The following is a 13,944-nucleotide window of genomic DNA, read 5'->3' as shown; positions in this document are numbered from 1 at the left end:
AGTGCCATTGTATCTGAAGACCTTTACAGTTTCTCATACACACACTTTAAATTTTTTGGGAGTGTGATCAATTGTACAATATCTAATTCTTGTTTTCTTTACTCTTACTTCATTTACCAAGAAGTGTATGAATAGCAAGACACACTGCAGAAGTCAGTGTAAAAGCATCTGCAGTTTTCAAATGGGCTTTAACTTTATTTCATTGGATTTTGCTCACATTCAGCTAGAAATACTCCCTCAGAAATAAGCTATTATGTGCAGGCTTGAGTACTATTCTATTTAAATGTCTCAGATTCTCAGCTCTGAAAGCTTTTACAAAAGACAAATGGACTTTTCATGGACCCAGATTACAGGTATGACTTGTCCATAAGAAGAACTGCAACATCAAAAAAAGTAAATTAGAATGAAAAAATTACATTTTCATACAATCATTAAAACAGAGCTTAAAATACAGAACTCAATTTCTGGATATAAGATGAAATAAACTAGTTTGAAGCAGAGAAGAGGCTGACAGGTGCATATCAGCCAGCAGGTGCTATTGCTGTTTTATTAAGATATTGCTGACACATTCATAACAGGCTCAAGAGACAAGAAAAATAAGAAAATTCATGTACTTCACACCATTTGTGGTAATTATCTAGCTTCAAGAAGTAGCAGAGTACAGAGGTGGGCTTTTATTTTGCTATTACTATAGATAATTACAGGACTTGTAAATTAATTCTTAGATCTGAATGAATTGTACTAACTAAGCAATAAACAGTATTTCTTTGCCAGGAACTTAAGCAAATCAATAATGGAGCTCAATGCATTTCTCACTAGGGCTCTTATGTTAAAATGTGTTAAAGTAATTGGAGAGTCAACCTAAGACTAACAAAAGTTATTTTTACTATGGATAAAAGATATAAAGTTACTTTCCATAGTTCTAAATGTGGAACTGTTACTTTCTGTATATTTAAATGTAGAGCTATTACAGAACATGGTCCTTAGAAATCATCTAACAACAGGAACAGTAGTTCTTCACACATAATGAAGAAATCTTAACTAGCCCTTTTTGTACAAGCATTAACACAGAGACAAAACAAAAAGCTTTGACCTCTAAGTAGATTTAAAAGATTAGTACATTATTAGGAAAAGCAGAGAAGTATACAGAAGAATTCAGATGCTCCTAGATTTACAATGGAATATAAAAAAAAAAAACCCTTTGTTTTATAAACTTTGAAATATTTACAGTGAGGTTTATAAATTACAATTTCCATTCAGTCTTTCATATTTCATAAACTCAAGTGTTAAAATTTCGCTAAGTTATTTTTTTACAAAGGCTAGGTCAGTTAGCGATTAAATTAAAATTAGATCATCAAAATAACACAGTTATGTCCTGTTTAAGTAACATTTCCACAAAGCACAAAACTGCAACCAGAAATGTTTGTACAGACTTCCTCCCAGAAACAGGGACAATTACCAGTTTGAAAATAGTGAAATCCAAATGTGACAAAAAAGAATTAATATTAGCAGTAACCAAAAATGTAACTAAAGGAAGAGATGAAACTACAGCTCTCTCTTTTTTCCTTTCACTAAACCACGTTCTTACCAGTCTGTTGACTCATTAATTGCAGCTTTAGCCCATCCACCAGCATCAACAGTGCCAAACCCAACATCATCATGGGAACTGGATGATGACTGGTCAGAGAGATGAGGAGGAAGGACTGACAACCTGTCATCTTCAATAATGACAGTGTCATCCTGGGGCATGTTCACTGTTGGAGACAGCTGATATTTACCTGGAAAAAAGGGAGAAAAAATCCAAAACTAAATAACAGCAGCATGCATAGAGTGCCTTGAAAAATATTCCATCACAGATGATAAAAGGTTATGTCAAACTGCAGTGCCACTGATAAGAGTAACACAATGCAGATAATAAAATTGATTATGTCTCACTTTGTACCATCTTCCTGTGCAGAGGTCTGAAAAGTGATGCACACCAGTTGTTTCTGTGGCCTACTGCAAGACCACAGGATCACAGAATGGTTGAGGTTTGGAAGAGACCTCTCTCCTGGACCAACCCTTTCCACCCAAGCAGAGACACCTATAGCCACGTGCCCAGGACGCAAAACAAATTTCTTCTGAGTATTGCTTCTGCACCACCTCCCTGAGCACTCTGTGCCAGAGCATGGTCACCCTCACACTGAAAAAGTGTTCCCTAATGTTCAGAGGGAATCTCCCATGTTTCTGTCTGTGCCCATAGTCTCATGTCTTAGATGAGGAACTCCTCAAAAGCACCTCTCCCAGAAGACTATTTCCCCTTGTATCACCTAGTTTGGTAGAAATAAAGAATGTGTTCCACAAGGACTAACAGAAACCATTACTTTTCCTGATCAGTCTGGCCCTCATGAAATGAGAAATTGTTCCAGGTGATGCTGGGAAGTGGACACATGCAAAATTCGGAGAAAAAATTTTACCAAATTCTATTATCAACAAATTCAAGTAAGTTTTAACACTTTTGTTAAAACACTTAAAGAAGAACCATCACATACATGACAGGGTCTGTAAGAAGACTCAACACTAATCTGTTCAGTATCAGACTTCATCAGGTAAACTTGTGAGAGTCCAAGTTAAAAGATCATATGGTCTTAAGAAAACAATTAGTAAAATTGTCACATCTCATGAGAAGAAACACACTAGCTTAATCAACCATTAATCTGAAAACAAACTGAAAATTATTCTAAAGCTATAAGGCAACAGAGTAATGTATCACAAAACTTCTATTTTCATAACCTAAACTATTTCTATGGACACATCAATTATTTCCACACTTTACTTGCATTATAGATATGGAAAAAATGTGAATTATTAGGGGAAAATAAAGTTTTCCTCTTTTCTGTAAAGGTTTCAGTTACCATCACTACCTTTGTCCACAACTATTAATAAACAAACAAACAAAACCCTATGTGTAAAGAGGTAGCTAAAATCCTCACTGCACTAGATAACAAATACAGTAATCTTTCCAAAGAGGGGAAAACTGGCTTCAAAAGGAATCATTAAAGAAGACTGAAAAAGAGGCTAGAAGAAAAAGGTACTGCATGGTGAACACCTCATCATTGTCAAACTGAAATGAATGTATGCAGTTTGCATAACAGCTGATTCTGCCCAGCAAATGCTCCTTTGATGGATAGGTTAATGTTTAGCCTGGTAATGTACTTCTTTCCAAACATAATGCCTACAAGACTGTTAACTCTGTAGTTAATAACGTCTCCAAAGAACTGATTGTGAAAAGGTATAACCTTATGGCATTCAGCAGATTGAACTTCCCATTTGAGAGGCTACAGTAACACTTATAACTTTTCACTACCCCTCTTTATATCTGACAAGGGTGAAGACTGACATTTTAATAGTTGCTTTGGAATTTAGAAGAAAACCCATTTGACATCTATGCTTTTCATTGCAGATGAAGCTAAAAAGAGGTGAAAGGCTTCAGCTCCAGCAGATGGTTGGACAAACCTCAGCACTTGGACTCAATACATCCTTTGTAGAGAACTCAGCTGAAGTGGACAGAAAAAAACCCTGGAGAATTAATTCCACAAGTGTTGTGAGAAACCTTACAAGGAAACATCAAAGAAACTTCAAACCCAGTAATCTTCAGTATATTTGACTGATCTACAAATCTAAGGCATTGCTCAACCTGTCTACAAACCTCTTCAAGAAAATAATTTTCCCTCAGGCTAGAAAAGTGCTATTTAGACTCTATGAAATGTAGACTTTGACTACACCTCAAGTCCAGTTTTGCACATATTAATTCAACTTCAGTGAGGTAACCTGTAATAACATAAAGTATTTTGGACACTGTACTAAGCAAGGTAAAACATACTCTTTCAAATGTTTCTCATCTCAGGACAATGATGCTCAAATTTCTTGGACAAGTTACCAATCTAGAGAAGAGCAGCCTGAGGACCACACCAAACTATTGGGTAAGAAGGGATCCCATCTGCCTGTGCAGAAAAAGAAGCCTTGGAGCTCCAGCACCAAATGGCTGGTCTCCAGATCTGTGAGGATTTTCATCCTGCAAGGAAAAATATGCCAAGCAACATATTTCAAAAAATATTATACACCTTCAAACCTATTATATACCTTTAATACATCAGAAAATAGCCTGTACCTGAATTAAACCACCAACATTAAGCACTCAAAAAAAAAAGAAAAAAAAAAAAAAAAAAAAAACCAACAACAACAACAAAAAAAAACACCAAAAAAAAAACCACCACCAACAACCCACAACCCTGAGTACACACAGTACAGAGCATGCATAACAGGTTTATTCATGAAGAACTAAACTGCTCCAAGTCCTTTCAAATCTTGAAATTGCCTGAAGTTTGGTTCATATGTTTGCTGGGATAACTTGGTTCCCATACTGACACTGCATTGTCATGGAACTCTTTCTGGCTTAATCCTTGTGCTTTTGCTATTGCTTTCTCTTTAAAGGATCGTCTACAAAATCTGTTAAACACTCTCACCGTATGTTCAAAACCCAGTATACCTTATGAATGACTCATGAGCATGTTGATACTGTGGGATTCAGACCAATAGCACAACAAATGCCTGGAGAATGACCAACAATAAAATTTTCTCCACTCTATGCAGGCCTTGGATTTCAAGAAAGTGCTCAGATCTGCCAATTTTTGTAGAAGAGCACCACATTTTGATGAGATTCCTGGCCAAGGAACTACATTCTGATTGTAAAGGGTTATTTTCATTTCACTGAGACATACACTCTACAACTCTAGTTAATTTTTTGTCAGTAGTGCTTCCTCCCGATTCTACCCTTATGACAGCAATTATTTATGTGGAGAACAGAGTATTTCCTGTTGTGTAGGAACCATTAAATTTTACAAAGTTCTGGGGGATCCTTCAGGATGAAAAGCAGATTCAGTGCAAGCGATTGTTGTTCTGTACATCCTCGGATAAATAACTTCTATTTAGTCACTGTTAGCAACAAAACCCACCACATTCATAAAACAAATATCAGCAACTAAGAAGGAGGAGATGAAAGAGGACTTTGTACTAAGTTGTTTGTTGAATAGGAATAATTTATACAGATAGCAGCTATGTATTTGTGCATTGCAAAACCCAGGAGCACAGTGCGCATGATATACAAGAATGGTATGTCAGAAGAAGACTTGAATTTTTAATTACAGAGTCAAGCAAACCACTACAACAGGGTTGTTATTCTGAATAGCATGCAGCTGGAATTATTAAAATAAATAAATATACGGGTTTATTACAGCCATCTAATTCTTAAAAGACCCAAATTGTATAAATAAAATATTCCATCTCCTCCAAACCAAAAGTATTCCCTGAATACAGAAAGCTGTATCTTTTCTCCATCAGAAATTTTCAGTGAAATATTATCAAATGAAAAAGCATAAGAAAATCTATAATAGCAATAATCCCTTAGAAAAGTAGATCAACATGAGAATCATCAGAAACATGAAAAGATTCACGTAGCCTTATTGCAGTAAGCAAACATTATTTTACATAATTTAAATCACATCCTTAAATTGGTATTTTATTCCCACTCTCACAGCAAGGCTCTGACAGCCAATTCTTGCTTGTCAGTTACGAAAGAGTAAGGAAATTGTCTTAAATACCTTCCCTGAAATTGCATTAATGGCATTTAAAAGAACAAAACACTCTTAAAATCTTTGTTCCGACTTTAAGCAATGACTAAAACAAAGAGGCATTTTCCAGATTTTGAGATTGTTACTTTTGAATAGACTAACTTAGGAAAGAAGAAAACTCAAATCCATTCAAGAGCAAAAGCAGCAGGAAGATCTACTCCTTCATCTGTGAAAACGAACTGTCATCTCCTCACTTAAAAAATACTAAGTACTAAAAGTTTACACAGTTAAATCCATTGAGGGGTAAATCAAAAGGCATCAGATGATTCAGAGAGCTCATCAGAGGGCTTTTTGATATGAGGAGAGCACTCAATGGAAGCAGCACCACAAAAAGCACTCCTTTGGGCTTGTCTTCATGGGCAGACTGGTGTGGGAAGGTACAGACCTCCAGTGTTCTTCAGCCAGATTGTTCTTAGGATTAATCCTCACTTTTAGGCCAATTTTCAAGAGAGGAAGAGTCATGTAACATCACACAAACATTCTCCGGAAAATAAAAAAAAAAAGCCCTGTTTGTTTTCTCATTACCAATGCCAAAAAAGACAGGGATTCTGCTGCATAAAAAGTGACTGAGTCTTAAAAATGTTAGCCATTCTGCAACAAGCAACTGTACCTATCTCTCCCAACAGGCAATACTTCTCTGTTGTATGGCACTGCAAGAAAACCTGCATGTGAAAGATGATGAACACTGCACTTTTAATTTAGTGGTACTTAATTCAGAAAAAATACTCTAATAGAAAACTGACCATTCCCCAAAAACTGGGTTTAAACATCACAGGTCTGTGAAGCTGCTACGATTGCAGAAGGGAACAGCCCAATCCAACGGAAAGACCAGTTTTTAGTTATGTGCCATTGGATCACATTTACTGTGAGGTAAAGGGACAATTTGATTTTCCACTAATGTGTTTCCACTAAAGAGTCAATGGATTAAAGTCAGAGCCAACCAGTTTTCTACACAGTTCCTGAAAACAATTCAGAAAAACAATGATTCACAGGAAATGAAAATATTAACTTCAGGTTGTAAGAAACTTAGAAAATGAAGGATGGGTTTGGTTGTGGGGTTTTTTTTTGTTTGTTTTGTTTTTTGTTTTTTGGTGGTTTTTTTGGGGGGGGGGAGTTGTTTTTGGTTTTTGGTGTTTTTTTTTTTTGTTTGTTTGTTTTTTTTAGTTTAAAGATCAATTACTGGCTACTGCTAAAAGGATAATACCAGACAGATGAACTACCAGTTCAATTTGGCAAGGCAAGTCTGTGCTCCTCTGATGTCCAAGTAAACTGCATTGCTGACACGTGCACCCAGACTCTCTCAGGGTTCCTTCTCCCATCAATGGACAATGTGTTTAAGTGATAATTTGTTAAGCTTATATGAGCTCTGTGAGCAAATCCTCTGCAGCACTGATGGAAAAAGCAGAAGGCAGTGCTTTGTAAATGTTTTATCTAAAGCCTTGATGCCACCAGAGAGTAGTGGTGGCATTCTTTCTATGGGAGAGTAGTGCTAAAGACTTCAAATTATTTTATCACTCCCTAAATTTGTTGGCAAACAAATAGAATTTTTTCTAATTTTTTCTCTTTAAAAGCATATGACTTTGGGTGACAAGGTTTCACACTGCCTTGATTTTCATGTGCACATTTTTTCTTCCAAGCTGCACAAAATGAAGTGCAAGAGAACACAATATGATATGTTTCTAATTACTATTGCTCAAATGCACAAAAAAGGACAAAAGACTAACTGGAAGAAATACCCTAAATAGGGAACGTGTGGATTTTCAGAGAATTTAACAACAGTCCTATTTTGCTACCACAAAGAAAATGCAAATACCAAAACACAAAAATTATTTAAAATGAAAAACATTAAAAAAACCCCAAACAAACAACCTAAATAAAAAAATATAGGGTGAGAAATATACACACACTGTTGACTGGAAAAGTCCAAGTGCTAGACTAATTTTCTAAGGCTGAAAGCTAATCTAAAGCACTTGAAAACTAAGTTAAGCCTTGCTTCATATCAAGTTTATAGCAGCATACTCTAATATATTCTGTGTATCTAATACACTAAAGAAAATTCCTAGATTTAATAGCCATGTCTTTTTTAAAAAACTTGCAACTCAAGCAAGCAATCGTCACGTCTTCTGTCAGGTATTATTTTCATCAAGCTGCTTTTTGTGTTTAAACTTGAAAATCCTTTCAAACTAATCCCATCCTAGTCAGTAAATCCAACCACTCCTGTGGCAAGGCAAGTCTTTATTACCTAGCTCTGTACATCAGAAGCTGAACTGCTGCAAAGCAAGTGCTAATAACCTCATTATCCACTGGGACCATGCAGATGGTAGGGCACAGAATCTACACAAGGGATGCTTAAAATTAGTTATGATGTTTTAAAATTGGTGTCCTACAAAGCAAAAATTCAAATAAATTAATAAGTCCCCTAATAAGCATTAATAGATGCAACTTTGCCTTATTTATTTTTGTATTTTAGTAGGACTGAAACAGAGAAGGAATGCTGAAAAAATGTTATGAATTCCCACGAGCCGCTGACTTTCATGCAACATGGAGCCTAGACTGACCAATAATTTATTGTCCCAAACCAGACACTGGAAGACCATGTTAAATGCTACTATTATTCATTCTATGACCTGTCACAGGATACAAAATCCACTTCAGAATCCCACTTTCTTCCTCACATTAACTATCCAGAAGGCTTGCACAGAAGAATTTTAAGGCACGTTTTAAGTTGGTCGGTGCAACCTCCATGTTCCCAATTCCCACATAACACATTAATCATCCTTCAATGAATCACAGAGAGAAATAAAAACACGCCCTGCTTAGCAGAGCTGCTTTGCCTCACCCACTATCCTGCCCAAGGCCACGTTCTTTGTGGGCGACTCGCTGAGACCCTCGATCCCGCCGTAGAGGGAGTGGGAAATCCTCCTCTCCCGGTCATCCAGCAGAGTGTCTATGGGCAGCTCTGGCCCGGAGGGGCTCCCAGGTGATTCCAACTGCAAAGAGAGGAGAAAATTAGTGCCCAGGGTCCCCTTAACCACATGGGGGAACTGTAGCAAATTGCCTAAGGCCGAGACCTGTCTGAGCACCAAATGAGCTAGAACTTCTCATCCTGGACAGACATAATTTGCAATGACAGCTTTGCCTAATGACCAACTTTCTAACCCCTTTACACTGCACCCCCCATGGTGCCCTGTCAAATTTCAAATCCTTCAGCATAAAATTGGTGAAAAAAACCCATTGCATTTTGGTGTCTCTTTGTTGGATAATTTCTTAAACAGACAGTTGGGCTGTTTTTAATATCATCAGCAGACAGCTGCGCCATCTTCTGCACAACTAACAGCTGAAAATAACAAGGCCCTTGTCAGGAGTATGGAACAGGAATTTGGAATTGGGCTGCTGCTGTCACAGTGGTGCAACTTGCTTTGAAATGAAATCATCACACTCCAAAGTTTTGTAGTTAGGAATAAAAGAAAAAAACACAAAAGTTGTCAATCTTCACTGTAATTTTATTTTTAATTTGAGTTTTTTGCTCTGTCTTTCCTGACTGCAGAGTAAAGAGGTCTTATATGCTTTGTTCAGCCTGGAAGCTGAACAAATCTTAATCTCTTGCTGCCATATCCAGGCAGAGACACAAAAAACAGAACTGGAAAGACCTGGAGCATTCCAGCTCCAGCTCCAAAACCACCCCAGCCCTCAAACCCCTGGAGCTCCCAGGTCTCTTCCCACCACAACTGCAGCCAGACTCTCCAGGGCATCACAGGACAGAAGTATGTGGTGGAAGTGATGGACACAGGCTGCTTGGCCACGTGCACAGGGGGGCAGAAAGGCTGCATATACAGACCTCTGCCCACCCCAGCTGCTCTCCTTCAGAAGACTGCTCTGAATGTCTTCCCAGCCCAGCCTTTGCCTGCAGAAACTGGTCATCCCTCATTTTATTCTACAGTTGCCTCTCATATTTTTCAACAGGACACGAAAAAGTCAAGTTCTCCTTGGTGAGACCCAGAGAATCAGAGATCAGGGGAACGCAGCACCCATGAGAGGCAAAGAAAATAATTTGGTATCATCTACCTGGATTTAGCAACCCCATCAGCCACAGCTCTACTGTTAGCACAGCAGACATTAATTCCCTGGGAATGAGAAGGATGAGTACCTGTCCACCCACAGGTCACTGTGGACGCCCAGTGTAGCAGGGCCCAGTTGCTCCCTGCAGAGATAAGAGACTCCCCACACCATGGCCCAATCCTCACACCATCCAGTCTTCCTGCTGCCCCTAAAGCTCTTGGTTCACCTGGGCTCCAGCACCCTGCTGTCCTCTTAGTAATGCTACCAAGGCGCTTAGCCAAGACCATTAAACCAATTCACCTGAACACTGTAAGCTGAATTCTGCTCTATTAAAAAGTAAACAACTATCAAAAAATAGATGCATTTTGTAGAAAAGTTAGTATGAACTCAGATATCAAAGCACTAGCTATTTCTCACCAACATGCCTCCTCATACTGAAGCATATAGTTAAATCTTAAAAAGTGTCCTCACACAAATCCCACAGCATTTATTTCATACATATCGAAATACAGTGGGAACCAGATGCTGAAAGATACTGAGCATGCTGCAAACTATTTGAAGCCTCTGGAAATGCTTATTCGAAGTACTGACTGATCTCCAAACAAGCAGGAGAGGAGGAGTTCATAGTTTCAGGAATTACAATAACTAGCAACATGTTTGTTGGTTGTTTTTCCTTTTTGAAACAGCTGCCCATTATTAATCCCTCCACCCGAACTCCCCAGACAACTAAGAAATGTACGCTATGAAGGAGTTTAAAAAATCTGCTTCAAGGGCTCCAAAGCCCCATTCTCCCCAGCAGAGGCTTTGAAGTGAAGCCTGATGGAGGGACAGCTCCTGACAGGCAGGCGCTGGCGCCACGCCCGGGGGCGGAGGTTGCCAAACGCCGCACCACGGTCAAGGAGACCCTGATGAGGAGGTCACAGACTCTGTAAAAATTATTATTTCTGTTCAAAGCCATCATCTGTTTAATATAAATGAGATATTTAATGAAGTTCCAAATTGTAGACTTATCTCTCCCAGTTTGATAAGCACCGGGGAGATTTACTGCATCGGAGGGTCAACACAATTACAATTGGAGGCACGTCAAGCTGCAGGAGAATAATAAACTTGCAGTGCAAGTGAATTAGCCTCAATAAGGTTTAAATTGTGAAATGAGGATTTGTTTTATTAGGTTTTTTAAATTGCAGATTACAACTGACAGCTTTACTGAAAAGTAAATTAAACAATATTTGTAGACTCTGTTATAAAGGAATCTAAGGCACATTTGAAATGTTAACTTCTGAAACACTTTTCCAAAAAAAGAGCATAGCAACATTAGACTGCTTGAGAGCTTAAACTTGCATGATAAAGGTACTAAATTATGAACTACCCTTTATTTCACTGCTTTTAAATAAGGTGTGAAAATATCAAAGTGCTTCGGGATTTATTCTCCCAGTGCTATATTGATGACTTTATGTAACAAATGTCCAGCTTTTAGTGAGCCATATCACGCAGTCCTTCTTCGTGTGACAAGCCATCAACTTTAAGACTCATTTGTAGAAAGATCTCAAGAGATTTTCAGAAAGACACTGACAAGAAGATGGTTCAGAAGCAGAGAAATAGATAGAAATTCTCTCCTGGTAATACAGTAAAGCAAGTAAATACAGTAAATAAAAGAAATAGCAGGAGGTTTGCATTTATATGGCCCTGTTGTGTAAAGTGAATCACACATTTTATAATTTCCATGAGTAAAACTTTTCCCATTTCTAATTAGCATCTCAAAAGATGGGTTTAAACAAAGGCATTGACAGACAGCCACACAAATATTTTACAGAAGATACAATGCCTTCTATAAAATACCAAAAATTAGACAACTGGCTGGGACAAAAAACCCCAAAATGCCTTTTCCTTACACTGTTAACAGAAAGTTTGTGCAAAAAAAAAAAATCATAGAATATGGAAACTGTGATGTGGGCAAGACAAACAGTCCCACAATCCAAAGCAAGACTGTAGTTCAAATAGACTTGTTCTTCATGGTGCATTTCTAATAAAGAGCTGGAATTACACATTCTAGTTCTTTCTCCTAGCCACTCTCAGCGCTTTCTGATATAATTTGATTTGATTAACTGATAAAGAGTGGGTAATATAAACAAAGTTGTACAAATTCCTAGCTCCATTAAAGGCCTGGCAAGAAAAGAAATCCAGTGTGTCGAGTGGCCCCCTAACAACAGCTGCTGGAGGCACCCCTTGGTGTGCCAGTTCAGTCACAGACTAACTGAGGGTGGATGAAACCATTGGAGATTATCTAATCCAACCTCTTGCCCACAGCAAGGTCTGCAAGAGCAGGTTGAACAGTGCCCTGCCCAGTTGGGTTTTGAATATCTCCAAGATCAGAGACTCCTCAGCCTCTCAGGGCAAGCTGTGCCAGTGTTAATCTCTAAGAAGGACTTTTTTTTCTTATGTGTAAAGAAATTTCTTGAATTTTGGTTTGTGCCTGTTGCTTCTTGTCCTGGCACTGGGCAGCCCCGAGAAGAGTCTGGATCAGTATTCTTTATTTCTTCTTTATCACTCTCATCAGGTATTTATAGACAGTGACTAGTAAGATCCCCCGATCTTTCTTCTCTCTAGACTGAAAAGAGAGAGTTCCCCCTCTGGATCCTAGCACCGATTTATACTAAATGATCATATTCGTAAAAATGCAATAAAACCTCCCATGCTACAGATTGCCTGTAGCTCCTTTTCACTCCATTCCTTTAAATTAAAAAGAGAAGCAAGATTAAATGTTTCTGTAAAATAAAAAAGGTCTCTACCCTGACCCTTTGTCATTCAGATAAAAAACATCTGTTTGCTAAAGCACTGTCTCTACTAGCCAGCCCAGCTGTTGCTTATCTAGACGATAAAAGGACAAATAATGCGGTCCCTTTTACTTAAACACCACCATCCATCCTCTCTGAAGTTATATATGTAAATATGAAAAAAGTTGATGCACAAGAAGAGTGCCAAAATATTCAAAGCATAAACAAACTTTTTTTTAAATAATTGAAACAAGAATCAGACTCCCTTTTTCCTTAAGAAAATAAATTATCCAAATATAGGCATGCAAGCATTATGGGTGTTAAAGAAGCCAGTATACAAGTTTGCTATATATGACACTGCATCCAGAATGCTGAAGCTCTTTCTGTCACGCAGAATTATTCTCCAGGCTTTCCTTTTTCCTTCTTATCTGTTTACTGTGGCTAAGATGTCCAAAATACTACAGCTTCCTTTTCCAACATGGATACTTTTAAATACTACTAATCTACATCAAGGCATCAATATCAAAAGCATTAAAGAAACTAATTTTTTATAGGACTGGAATAAATTTTCATTTTCTTGGTTGAAAACTGGCTAAAGAATTGGACACAAAGACTGATTTTCAGGATGGAGAAAAGTTGTAGATTCCCCTAGGAATCAGAGCTGGGAACAGCTTAAGTTGATAAACAGCTTTATCAATGAGTTGGAGATGGGAATGAACAGGGAAATCACTGTGTGTGGAGAAGATGCTAAAGACTTTTTGACAGTTAAATTCCAAAAGGTCATCACAAGACTAATCTAGTGAGAAAGAAAAAAACAAACCTGTCACATAAATTTCCATGTAGGTAACTAGGTAATGAATGCAGGGGAAAATGATGCTGAATATTTTATACTTGCACACATACTGGAAAAGATGCTTGCTTGTTTCTTTTGTAATGAAATCATTCATTTGCAAAGTCTCTCACTGATCTATCAGTCAATTTATTTCATGAATTATGAGATCCTTATACAGTCTGGAATCTTCACAGTTTGTTCATTCTCAAATGGAGAAGAAACAATAAACAGACATGCCTGAAGAAATTTGGGGATCTGCATTTGCAAACCTTCATTTCAGGTTCGGCAAAATATTCATTCTGTCAAAAAAAAAGGGAGGTCTAGACAAGAAAACCCCCTGAAATTTCTCATTTTGAGGAAAATGGTGATGCTCTCTCGCTTAATGGCAGACAAGTGCTGCCTGCCTGTGACAGGAGCAGAGTGCAGACAGGCAATCTGTGTCTCTAAGCTGTCCAGCTTGCAGGACTGAAAAGCACAGGAGTCCAAAAGCAGCAATTACCTTTATTTTCTTGAATCAGCACATGGAGCTGCCAGCTGCAGAGATGTGCCTGGCAGTCGTGCCTGAGTGCTGAGCACGTTCTGGCGATGCAGCCGCCAGCTGTTTGCCCAT

General features: G+C 38.1%; 1 protein-coding gene across 6 annotated transcripts in view; it reads right to left on the bottom strand.

The window, feature by feature from the left end:
• Positions 1-13,944, bottom strand: part of PARD3 (par-3 family cell polarity regulator) — a 525,862-nt gene that overhangs the window by 156,413 nt on the left and 355,505 nt on the right. For 2 of the 6 annotated variants that reach the window (XM_066315138.1, XM_066315101.1), the window contains exon 17: positions 1,589-1,778. The exons of the other annotated variants lie outside the window; for them this stretch is intronic. In XM_066315138.1, the coding sequence (XP_066171235.1) occupies positions 1,589-1,778 (190 nt within the window). The remainder of the gene's footprint in view (positions 1-1,588; positions 1,779-13,944) is intronic. 6 annotated transcript variants of the gene reach the window in all.

Source organism: Sylvia atricapilla, chromosome 1 (assembly GCF_009819655.1).
Source record: "Sylvia atricapilla isolate bSylAtr1 chromosome 1, bSylAtr1.pri, whole genome shotgun sequence".
NCBI classification, from domain to species: Eukaryota; Metazoa; Chordata; class Aves; order Passeriformes; family Sylviidae; genus Sylvia; species Sylvia atricapilla.
Note: the sequence above shows the minus strand (reverse complement) of the source record. Positions and strands in the feature narration are given on the sequence as shown.